This window comes from Rhinatrema bivittatum, chromosome 4, assembly GCF_901001135.1.
Source record: "Rhinatrema bivittatum chromosome 4, aRhiBiv1.1, whole genome shotgun sequence".
NCBI lineage: Eukaryota > Metazoa > Chordata > Amphibia > Gymnophiona > Rhinatrematidae > Rhinatrema > Rhinatrema bivittatum.
The window spans coordinates 238,808,413-238,821,251 of NC_042618.1; the positions used below are offsets into that span (position 1 = coordinate 238,808,413).

At 46.2% G+C, this 12,839-nt stretch overlaps 1 protein-coding gene across 1 annotated transcript in view; it reads right to left on the minus strand.

Moving 5' to 3' along the window:
• The window catches only part of IQSEC3 (IQ motif and Sec7 domain 3), a 540,197-nt gene extending 530,492 nt beyond the window's left edge, over positions 1-9,705 (minus strand). Inside the window, exon 1 of the mRNA XM_029597483.1 lies at positions 9,160-9,705. Within this exon, the coding sequence (XP_029453343.1) occupies positions 9,160-9,680 (521 nt within the window). The 5' untranslated portion in view covers positions 9,681-9,705. The remainder of the gene's footprint in view (positions 1-9,159) is intronic.
• Positions 9,706-12,839: the final 3,134 nt, after the last annotated feature.

The window sequence follows — 12,839 nt, forward strand, 5'->3', positions numbered from 1 at the left end:
GGAGCCCCGAGATAGGGAGATCTGGAACTCGAGGAGCGAGTACCAGATCCCTGGAAGCAGAGAGACTTGTTGGCAATGTACTTACACAGTGGTTCCACTTAAGAGATGGTACTGGCACTGGTATGGAGGCAGGCCCTCGAGGAGCGAGTACCTGGTTCCAGGGAGACAGCTCTGAGGAGTGGATGATAGTAGTACTCACTGATGGTGTCTGTAGCAAATTCTTCCAAGTAGAAGAGGAGATAGATGCAGGCAGCAGGTCAGGGAACATGGGCCCTTGAGGAGCGAGTACTGGTTACCTAATAGCAACCTGAAAGAAGCAAAGAGGCCCCCGAGGAGCAGGTACCCCGTTAGCAGAAAGAGTCCATTGGTAGTTGGAAGGCAGAGTAGCTGGGTACGGAGAGCGAACCCCATCCATAAGAACACCCTTGCTAACTCAACGGCTAGCAATAAACAATAGGCTTAAATATCCGGGCAGTGTGATGTCATCACAGGGGGACGCCCCTGAGGAACGCGCCAATGAGGAAATAAGAATGAGGGCGAGCAGCGCGCGTGCCCTAAGGTACCTGAAGAACATGGCGGGAGGCAGCGCCCAAGCCAATCCAAGGATGCCGGAGAGGACGAGAGGCGGACGCCACAGCAGCCAAGCATCCACGAGGAGCAGGAGGAGTCGCCAAAAAGGAAAGGTAGGCGGGGTGAAGCCGTCGGGAAGCGACGGTCGCAACAGTTCCCACTTAATCAAGTGTTATTACTATCCTACCCCTTTTTCCCAAATCCCATCCATGTGAAAGATGCAACTGAGCCGATGGGCAGTGTTGGCCTGGGGGGGGGGGTCCATTGTATCTAAAAAGTTACGATCTCCTTGGTGCTACTTCTGCTCTGCTGAAAGGTCCATGCCAATGCTGGTGTTCACGCCCTCCTGGAGACCTGACTCCACTTTCTAGTCTGTTGCTGGGGTCCAGGCCTTCCTGGGGGACCAATCTCTGCCTTCTGGAATGCTGCTGGGGTCTACGCCCTCCTGGAGAAACCAACTGCACCTCTGGACCTGTAGCTGGGATCCCTTTCTTCCTAAAGGACCATGCAATCTGTTGCTGGGGTCCATGCCCTCCTGGGGGAACACTCAATCTGCTGCTGAGGTCCATGCATCTCAAGTGGACCTCTCAATCTGCTGCTGGATTGCCTTTGCTCAAGGGGGTCCCAGAATCACCTTCTGATCTGCTGCTGGGGTCCACACCTTCCCTGGGGACCACTAGATCTGCCACTGGGGTCCCCTTACTCAAGGGGGACCCAGGCACCTCCTGATCTGCCACTGGGATCCATGCCCTCCTGAGGGATCACTCCACCTCCAGATCTGCCACTGTCCTAGGTTCCTCTCCCTTGGTAGGAGTGTTTATCCTGGCTTGGGTTTACAGCTCCACTAGGCACTTGGCTTGTTTAGCATTCAGTGATTCATGCCCTCTCATTCTGGGTTGCCTGTCTTGGCAGCTCATGTTACCTAGCTGCATTATCCTCTTTTTTTCTCTGCTGCAGTTCACTTAAATGGTAGTATTCTCTTTAACCCTCTCTCCCTTGGGAGAGGTGTTTTACTCTCCCCCACTTAAATTTCTTGTTGTCCTCAACAAGATGCCACTCTCTTGCAAGTATCTCCCCTTTAGATCAAAGTCTCAAAGCATTCCTTCATTACGTTTGGGTCATAGACAGTCACCTGTTTGTGTGCTACTGTCAGGGGGGACATTCACTGGGTTTCCAGGGTTATTACAAGTGAACCTTATTGTGGGCTTCACAGTCCTGCCAGTCCTTCTGGACTCTCGGGATGGCAGTGGAACCAATTCCTCAGCCTCCATGATTTCTGATTCTCTTTGGGGGTGAATCTCATCTGTGGCACCTCTTTCCATTTCTTGTTTTAGGCTGTCCATCCCTCTCTTGTCATCTATACCACCCTCAGTCCTATTATTACTCTGGAAAGCTTCTTGGATTTCCCTCTCCTGGGTTTTCATCCCTGGGAACTGTCTTACTAAGTCCTCATCATATGCCTGTTGGTTTGGGGTATGGTCTCTCCAATATGGTTCCCAGGTGAACCTCATATTTCCTTCACCTAACTCTCCTTCTGAATCCTAATTATCATATCCACTATGTCTGTTTTCCAGTGGATACTCAGGGGTCCCTAACAGTTCCGATGAGGATTCCTATCAAACTTCCAATGAGGTTGGGTCTCAGGTCTTAATGATCCCCTTCTTTTTGGTCAGGGTGGAGGGGGTGCAGCTATAGCTTGGGGTTCCTCTAGGGGAAATAACAACTGTCCAATGGCCAGGAGATGGTTTCTGTGTACCATTTTTACTGGTCCTTCACCCCATTTTGGCCTTATCTAGTAAACAGGCAGGTTGTTCAGTTTTTGCTCAAGAGCAAAGAGGGGTAGAATTCCACCTATTAGAAATTTTGTGTCTCCCAGCCAGCCGCCAGTTCTCTAAAAGTACTCTGGCCCTTGCCATCAAGTCATTCTACCTCACCTTCTGGTCATATCAGTGCTAGTTTCTCTGGCTTAGTTTGTAGGCAGACTCTGCAGCCAACCTATAGGCTACCACAATTATTCTTTTAGCCTATTCACATAGCTTTGAAAAGTCTGAGGCAATGACCCATCTACTGAAATCCCAAACCACAGATCAAGTGGCAACTGATCTCTCTCCCAAACAGAAAATAGGGTGAAAACATTGTAGCATCCTTATATGTGCGGTTGAAAGCATGCACCAAATAGCACACATACTGGCTCCAGTTCCTCTTCTGAGCTGGCTTCAATGTCCCCACCATGTTTAGAATTCCCTGTTGAATCTCTCGGGCTGGGGGTCTCCCTGGGGATGATAGGGGAGTGTGACTTCCTAACCCCAGCTACCTGCATCATCTCTTTAATGAGTCTGCTTTCAAAATCCCTCCCCTGATCAGAGTTTATCTGGGCTGGGAATCCATAGTTCAAAAATAATCTCTCCCATAATACTCGGGCAACAGTCTCTGCTCTCTGGTCCTTTGTGGGGTATGCCTGTGCATACCTGGTGAAATGGTCTGTCATAACCAGAATTTTCTCTTTACACTGGGAGTCCATTTCCAAAGTCAAGAAGTCAATTACCACCAAGCCCAAAGGGTCTTGAGTAGTAATGTTTACCATCTGTACTGCTCTGTGTGGTAGGGTCTTTCTTTTTATACAACTAGTACATTGTCTACAATGTTTTTCTATGTCTTGTGCTTGTTTAAGCCAATAGAACCTGTCCCTCACCAGTTATAGGACCCTCTCTGCCCTCATATGCCCCATGTCATCATGGAAAGAATGTAACACAGTTCTGTGGAATTTTTGTGGTAAACACAGTTGTTCGGGATGACCCGTATTGGTATCTTTCCTTCCTCTGTACAATACCTGATTCTGCACAAATAGATGATTCCACTCTCTGATTAGCAACCGAGTGTCTAGGTGGCTGTGATGGACTGCTTGTGCCCACAGATTTCTCTCCTTGACCCTAAGCACATCACCTATTAAGGGCCTCCTGCACAATTGGATGGGTTCTGGGGTGACTGAGCGCTCTCAACATATAGGGCTCCCGGGAGCTCTCCATCTCTGGATCCTCCATGGCTCCTCTGATTTTGGGAGGTCTCCATCTCTCCCCATGTTGCCTGGGGGGGCTTACATTCTCTCTTATAGTGCCCTAGCGTCCCACATCTGTGACATACACCAGAATGCTTAGTGTTTGTTCCTGATGCGAGCACATTATTTCTATATTGTCTGGGCAGTTCTTCCCCCCCTCCAGTTCCTCTGGGGGGGGGGAGCAGCCCTCATTGGAGAGTCGAGTCTAGTCTGAAGGGCCTTCAGCCTTGACTCCAACTCATGGATTCTAGCCTGGTACTACTTCTCTGGGGTTGAGGAGGGTTAATGCTGCACTCCCCCACTCCTTTGTTCCTGTGGATTCTGAACGGTAGCAGGGGGTTTTGGATGATCCTGGAGGGTCTTAGCCTCTGATACTATTCTCACTTCCAATTTGGGGTAGGGTCCTTCTGTGTTGGGGTGACTTAGAGAGCTCCTCATAGCTTCACGGTTTTCCCCTTCCCTGATCCCCCTCATTACAATAGCAAAGGGAGGAGGATCCCTCCTCTTTTCTGCTAACCCAATTTTCATCACATCTGAATATAAGGCTCCCCTGACTATATGTTCAATTCGAGCCCTATCCATGTCTTGTGCATAATCACCCCCTTCCTCATAGCTTTCAGTAGGACATGCTCCAGACGGGATACATATTGAGAGACTTTTTCTCCAGGCCTCTGCGTAGTAGTTTTGAAGTGGATAAAGCAATCCTCTTTGTCTTCTGTACTACCATACTTGCTTTCTAAAATGTCCAAGCAATCCTGGGCAGTAGCATCAGGTTTGGAAAGGGTCAGAGACATTACTGCATCAAGGGTAGGGGCACAAAAACTCTCTACAACCCTCTTCTTTTTCTCCAACTCAGTTCATTGCCAGTCTTTGTTACGCCCGGTCACAGATGGCTGCAATCTCTCATGCTCACTTCTTTTTTCCCTGCACTGTCAATCATCGGAAGAATTGTGGCATCTGCCAACAAACGCCGACCTCCCCGGCATCCCCAGGATGGTGGGGGTGCGGCCGACCACCATCTTGCTTCCGGAATCACCTAGGCATGCGCATGCGCAAGGGCATCCTTTGAACACATCATGGCGGGAACCTCGGGGGCGACCCCTCCGGATGATGTCAACCCACTGCTGTACTTAAGCTGACCGGCCCATTGCTTCGATGAGTTAGCAAGGAGTTCTCTCGTTGCTGAATCCACTCCAGTCTGGGATTTCCTGTTCCAGATTTGTCTCTTGGCATTGGATGCTCTGGGTACCCGCTCCTCGGGGGCCCTTTTGTGTTCCTGGCTATCTGCTCCTCGGAGGGCCTTCCAGCCTTGATCTACTTTCTGACTCACCTTTCGGGACTATCTCCTGGGACCACCAATTGTGAGTACCTTTCTACAGACTTCAATGATACCATCTCAACTGAAGCTCTCTGTGGTGTACCCCGTGCCTCGGGCCACTACCGTTTCCCCTTCAGTGGAAGTTCCGTACCAGCTACAAAATCCACTTCCGGGTTCCTGCACCTCAGACTGTCTCACCAACATCATCGTCTGTGCAGATATCCTTGACGTACCCTGCTCTGTGGGCCACTACTGGATCTGCGCTTCTGAGGTAATCTCTACTCATCTGAAGGGACTTCCTGGCGTACCCCGCTCTGCAGGCCATTACTGGATCTACACTTCTGAGATATCTCCACTCGTCTGAAGGGACTTCCTGGTGTACCCTGCTCTGCGGGCCACTACCAGATCATCACACCTGCGGTATCGCCATGGGTATACCTCACTACTCAGAACTGTATTTATTTACATTACCTGATCCACGGGCTTGCCTTTTCCTTCCTTCCTAATAAAGTCTCTATCTACATCTGAATCCTACGTCACTGAGACTGCACCTGCCGGCAGTGAGGCCCAGCAGGGCTCCTCCCTGTGGGCGGAGACACCTCTCATCCTGGCCCAGGGTTCACAACCTTACAAAAACATAACATAATTTAGTCATTGCCAATCTAATCTTGACTGGAAATCTGTTATAAATGGTGTTTAGAGCACATGGTTAACAAAATTAGATTCTTCAGCCAAAACTGATGAAACCTTATGTGCACTACATTTTTTTTTGTTTGCAATACACTACTTATCCTATTCATGCAACCTAATGTTGGATAAATAGTTGCAAAATGAATTGGCAATGTCAATTTTCAATACAGCTACAACTTGTTTTAACTGTAAAATTTTATTTGCAGATACTTTGTGTTCACATTCGTTAGTATAAAAATGCTTGACATCACTGTTCAAGCTAATATGTAAATCATTTGTAGCAGAACCTCACTCATAAGTAGCTTGAACAAGTTCAAGTTGGCAGTGACCAAATAAGTTTATAGTTTTTGTCTACTTCTTAGTTTACAGCTGTCTGTTAGTGGAAAGACCATCACAATGATTACTTTTCAATTACCAATGCAAAAGATGCTTGATATTACGGCTCAAGCTAATATGCAAATAATTTTTTTATGATGCATTCTGAATCTGGTGTTTAATAATCTATCATTCCTATGTCAGGTGAGTGCTGAGAGTGTTTCCCATATTCTCACTGAGTATATACCAAAATCCTAAATATATTTAATTAATTTCATCATTATTGATGCTCCAGGTTGTCACAGATAGATCAGAACCTACAGATTAATAATCTCACCTCTGCACCTATATACCAAGATCTTTATGTTACATTAATATATAAGCTTCAAAGCAACAGAGGTCAGGACAGTTGATATATTTTAGTATCTATTAAATGCATTTTTTTTTAGAAAAAGACTTTTATGCAACATTTTAGAATAAATGTTTTATGTATTTTATGGATGCTGTTTTATTGTAAACGTCTTTGATGGCTTTGCTTATGGTGCGATATATACATTTTTAAATAAATAAATGTTTATAGATAGATAGAGATAGCTATAGATATATATATACATACATACACATACACACACACACATACACATTAGAAATTAATGATTAACTGTCCAACTGATGAATCCTCACTCTTCATGACTTAGATTCCCTTCAGGATTTTTAATGTCAAATTCTCAGTTCTAAAATGCAGATATGTATCTCTGACTTCAGAAGGGGTGGGGGGAACAATAAATGGTACATTAAATATTAAAAAAAACTTATTGAAAAAACAATGTGTTTCATTAATCTCTGGCCTCACTGGAACTTCTTCAGAGTCTTGCTCTTTAGCAGATGAATGTTCTGTTCACATCTGACTGGCGAGCCCACTCTCTACTCTACTCTTACTTCCACACTGCATTCCAAAACTCTGAATTAGACAGAATTAGGATGGCCATTTTCTTTTTGGATAAACTCTTTACTTAATGTTCTAAGTGGGGAAAAAAGTCAACTTTATTGGAAAATGATGTCTTTAGTAGTGTAGTTTGATAGTTTATGAAGGAAATAACTTGCCCAGGTTCAAAATGCATGGGAGGAGGAACTCCTTTGCATATATACAGTATATTTTCTACTAATGTCTCCATTCAGCTCCTCTGTATTTGAATTAGTATTTGTTTCCCAATAAATGTATCCTTAGAATATTGCAGACTATATAAATCAGGGGTGGCCGATTCTGGTCCTTGAGAGCCTATAAACAGGCCAAGTTCTCAGGATATCCATAATGAATCTGCATGAGGCAGATTTGCAAGCACCGCCTCCATTGTAATGTAAATAGAAGATCATTAAAATATATATATTTATTTTATTTATTTTTTAGCTTTTCTATACCGGAAGTTCCTGTATAATATACATATCACTCCGGTTTACAAGGAAATGATTAACTATCGCCTGGATGGCGGTTTACATAGAATATATAGAACAATTAAAACCGTTAGAAAAACAAATTAAAACAATTAATAATTAAATTATTGCTGAAACAGTTAAACAGAGCAAAAACATGAAGGTGCAAAGAGGGCCAATCTACTTTGTTTTCTTTGTTTTCTTTAAACATGAAAATACTGGAGAGAAATCATTTTATTCTGTAGAGTGATTTGCTACCGTTTTTGGGTCTTATAATACCAACAATTTCTTTAACTAACTCATTATTCTACTTTGTCACATCATATAAGGAACACTGAACCCCTTTCTTTCTCCTTTGCGTTTTATTGCACTTGAATTGAAAAGCAAAAAGTAACATGAAAAATGACTATCTTTCTGGCAAGTTTAACAGGGAAACGAATATTTAGTAATTAAACTGACTTTTCGTCTTGTATGAGGTGGAAATAAAATAACGCAGGGGCCCCCAGCTTCAGCTTCTGTCTGCCTAATGGGAAGGGGATTTAGCCATGTGCAATATTGACACCTACTGACTGATCAAAAGCAATCTTGAGGGATCCCCAGTTAGTGCCTGTCAGCTACAGGACTATCGCTGTCATGGATGTGATAGATGGAAAGGAGTTAAAAATAGAAGAAATCCCCTCGTAGATTCACAGGAAGGTTTATGACACCTTAACCCGATAAGGGGCTGGGTTCCAATCAGGGTGAAAACCCCAAGGATCAGGAAGAAACTTACTAAGGATTACGCAATGCTTAGCTCAGGAATTGGTTTTATGTTAGAGTGCTGTTAAGAAAATGAAAACGGAAAGAGAGCAGACATGACGGATTTTCACTCTTACATTACTACAAGCTTGTTTCTCTCTTTCTGTCCATCATGGAAGCAACCCAGAGTGGAGAAGAGCTCTGCTTATACAGAAATGTCATAAAACAAAGAATTTCATATTTTGTCCTGGTGTTGCTGATCTCCGAGAAATACAGTGACTACAACCTTTGATCTGGAAAAATGAGCTGAGATATTGACTGACTCGTACATGAAAACTGCACTAAAAAATCAGTTTAAAAGCAGTTTGACCCTTACAAGTTCACCGACTGTGAATTATCGGAAAAATAATTCCTCAAATCTGACAATCAGACATCTAACAAATCTAAGAAATCTACCAAAAATGTTTTACGTTACCTGGTTGTTTGATCATGAATCTAAATCATAATTAACAGAGAATCCCAGCGAACTGAGCTTTTTCCCGACAAATTGTTTTAATAAAAAGTATAAAGCATATGCAAAAAGTAATAGGAGGTGACTCAACAAAACAGTTATAACTCCAACCAGAGTACTAATTAAATCTACTTAGCCATATATACGTAAGAATTTATGCAGCAATATAACTCTATAACGAAAATACAGCAATCTAATCCATTCAGGATGATCAGCCGCCGACTGCTCAAGAGAAAGAAAATATATATCCGAATACGAGCCTCGGCTCAGGATACTTTGCTCAGAAATAACCTTGCCTCTAAGACCAGAACCAAAGGCACATGGGATACATGAAAATAAAAACTGGCAAATAAAAAAGCAATTAGAAATTAATAACACATTTCACCCATACCCAAATCTCACCCTTATGACTATTTTTTCTCTTATAGATATCATTATATATGTTTACCTAATAAGAAAAAGTCTCCATACATTTATTCAGACATTAGTGCCTACTTGCACTTCTCGGTCCCATATAAAAGTGCTACTCACTCTGTTTTCCTGCCTAGAATGGCTTTGCCGATGGCCGCAGGTTTCTGCTGGAGCGGTGCCGTGCAGCAGCCTTGATGGTGATGCTGATGACGCTCTTTTTCCCTGTCTTTTTCCTTCTCCTGCTCCTTCTCGTGGTGCTGATGAGATTGGAGTTGCTGCTGGTGCTGGGAAGCCTTGCCGAAGCTGCCACTGGGGCCCGGCTGTGGTTGGGGCGCAGGGAGCTGTTGGTGGTGCTGAAGGGGCGGCTGCTCCGGGGGCAGCGCCGGGAGCTGTTGGTGGTGCTGAAGCTGCGCCGGTTGCTGTTCCTGCTGAGGCTGCGGGGGCGCAGGCAGGAGAGGTTGAATGGCCAAGTGCTGCTCTCTCAGGCTCCGGTTCTCGGTGCTGAGCTCATCCAGTCGCCTCTCCAGCTCGTCGATGCGCTGGCGTTGGGTGTGAATGAGGCTCTGCTGGTTCTGCACGATGGTGGTCAGTTCCTTCAGATAGAGCACTGCCCGCACCGGATTCTCCAGCAGGCTCTCCATGCCTTTATTCCGCCCCCTCAGCACCTCCCCAGCCAGCTACGACTCGAATGAGAAAGCCCCTTTGCCAGCCCTCATTTAGTCCAACAGCCGGCTGACGTCATCACACATAAGGGCGGGGCTCCAGCATGGCTCCAGCCCCCTCCTTAAAGGGAACCCGTTGAAACTATGCGTGGGAAGAAGCAGAGGGGGAAACCCTTCCCTCCTAGTGAAAGCGGGTGAGCTTGTCTCACACTGCTGATAATAACGGGTGGCAAGCGAGCGAGAGGGTTAGAGGAAAAGGAGGTGGGGGAGGGAAGGAGTGGGAAAAGGAGGGGGGGTAAGGAACCAATGGCAGCGGGGACAATTCAAATGGGGAATAGGGATTGGATGTAGGAGCATAGTAGTAAGGGGCAGCCGTTTTCGTGCCTCAGTTGGCGAGGAGACGGCTGAGGCAGCAGGCAAGCAGCTTTTGTGGTGTTTCTGTGAGTGGTTATTAATAAAAAAAAAAAAAAAGTTTTAAATTGAACGGGCTGGCATTGAAAGGTTAATTGGATTAACAGAGTCGTAGCCTGGGGATTTTATAGTACTGGGGCTGTGCTATGTCTCGTAGAGGGCGGGAGCGTGGCCGCGGTCCTGCGCGAGGCCAGGGGTTGGGCTGCACCGATCCTGCGTTGCCTGTCTTCCTTTTAAGTAAGACTGCTGCTGACATGTCTCCTGGTCAGCTCGCCAGCGGGGGAGGGTTGGGGCCGCACGAGGTTTCCAGCGTTTGCAGGGGTAATACCTTGGATCTGACGGTCACGAGTGCTGCGTTGTCCTCAGCCTCTGGCACGGCAGAGCAGGTGATCATGACGGCAGACTCAGGGGAGAGTGGCCCAGAGTCTGCTGAAGTGGAATTATTCGATCCTCCACAAGTGCTTTCGGGTGCAGTGGGGGTAGGGGCGGAGGCAGAGATTTCTATTAATGCCTCCGTCATGGACTTTAGTTTCCTTTCAGATGCTAATGAGTTAACTGCTCGAGGCAGAGTAAGGAAAGGGGGGAGGGTAACCATGGAGATGGGAGGGCGGTTGCTAGCAGGGGAAGGGGCAGCAAAGGAAGGGACCCCTTCAAGCACAGAAAAAAAGGTGCTGCTGGTTTTCAGGTCAAGGCAGGGAGAGGTAGGAAAAAGGGTTTTTTAGAGGCATCCACGATTAGGGCCAGAGCCAAGACAAGTGAATTTACCAGCAATGTGCAAGGGCATGTTCAGGCACAGAGGACGGGTTTTCAATCTAGGATAGCCCCTTTAGTTCAATATTGTAATGCAGGTGAGAAAGCTAGTTTAATCACAAGTTCCGTGGGGAGGAGGCAGGGCGTACAGAGTAAGTTGCCCAGAGGTATTCAGGAGAGTTCGGGGTTTGATTTAGAGCAGGGTATGTTAAGGGAAGGGAAGCAGGTTATTGAGGATAGGGATATTGGTGACATGGGAAATTTTGGAGGATGGCCAGATTGGTATGGTAAGGAGTCATGCAGGGGTATGGTACCGAGTTCGGGTCCAGTGGGGTTGTATGGGAGGGAGGGGCATAGAAAGGGGGGTAAATTTCCTAGCAGGGGTGGTTTTGAGGGCAGAGTAAGGCATGAGGTGTCAGAAGGGAGTTTAGGTAGGGAAAGGGGGGCATCTTTTCTTGCAGGACCTGAAGAGGAGGTGATGCCTGGAACTTCGAGTCAAGAGGCCTGGTGGGACAGGGAGTTTGCAGGACCGATGACAGGTCAAGACAGCGGTAGTTCCAGAAGGGGAGGATGGCATTCTGCATCCAGGCAAGAAAAGGAGGATCCAGTGGAAGCAGGTGAGAAAGAGTCAAAGGGTAAAAAAAGGAAGGTTAAAAGAAAAAGTGAGGGAGTATCATCCAGTTCCTCATTTAGTTCAACCGATTCATCAGAGGACTCCTCTGATTCGGGGCCAAATTACAAGGAAGTATTGTGGGAGGGGCCTCAGCATGGGGTAGGGCAATCAGCGGGTGCTACATTAGCGGAATTGTGGGAAGGAGTACCGAGAAAACTCCGCAGACGCATTCGCAAGAGGAAGTATGTGAATATTTTTAGGCTGTTGGAAGGGAGAAGGGGATCTAAGAAGAGTAGAAAGAAGGATAAGAAGAAGAATAAGAAGTCCGGAGGCCCTCGGGTAACTAAGAATATAGTGAATTGGGTGAGAGGATTTTTGCGTTTGGCCAGTGTGGTGGGTCATTATGATCCATCGCAGTACGGAGCGTTGCTGTCATATGCTGACAGCATACTTGGAGCGTTCCGGGATTATGAGGGTTGGGCATGGCTCAACTACGATGAAAAATACCGGGATAAGATGGAGGGCAGTAGAGTAATGTCTTGGGGTTCACAAGATATCAACTTGTGGTTAACCCAAATGACAGGCAAGGGGTCCAGGGGTTTCAAGAGTGTTGGACAAGGTAATAGTAGTTTGGGTGGCGTTGCAGGGGCTAGCGGGGTAAGTGGGGCAGTTGGCTCCTTTCGTGCTGGAGGACCAGTTAGTAAAGGCAATACAGGAAGTAAGGCAACCGCAGGAGGGAATGACGTTTGTTGGCGGTATAACAAAGCAGTCTGTTTATTCCCGGACTGCAAGTTCCGACATGCATGTTCCATGTGCGGAGGTCCACATGCAGCCTCTAAATGTGCACAGGGTGCAAGCGGAACTCATGGCAGAGGGGGAAAAGTTTAAGGATTTGAGCAGCAAGGCTGACTCGCCAGTGGCTTTGCATGCCATGCTATACTGGTTGAGGCAGTATCCTAAGAGGGAAGTGGCTAGATTCTTGTATAAAGGGTTCTTAGAGGGTTTCGTCATCCCGTACCAGGGTCCGGGAAAAGGGGAGGGGGGAAGGAACGCAAAGTCTGCTATTAAGCATGCTGGGATTGCTATGGAAAAAATATGGGCAGAAGTTAATTTAGGGAGAGTGGCAGGGCCTTTGGTATCGCCACCATACGTCAATATGCATTTGTCTCCGGTTGCAGTAATACCAAAAAAGGAACAGGGTAAGTTTCGAATGATTCTGAACTTATCGTACCCAAAGGGCAGGTCAGTGAATGATTTTATACCTAAGGAGTTTTGTTCAGTGCGTTACGCTTCCTTCAACGAAGCAGTTAGTTTAGTTAAACAGGCGGGAAAGGGAGCATTGTTAGCAAAAGCAGATATAGAAT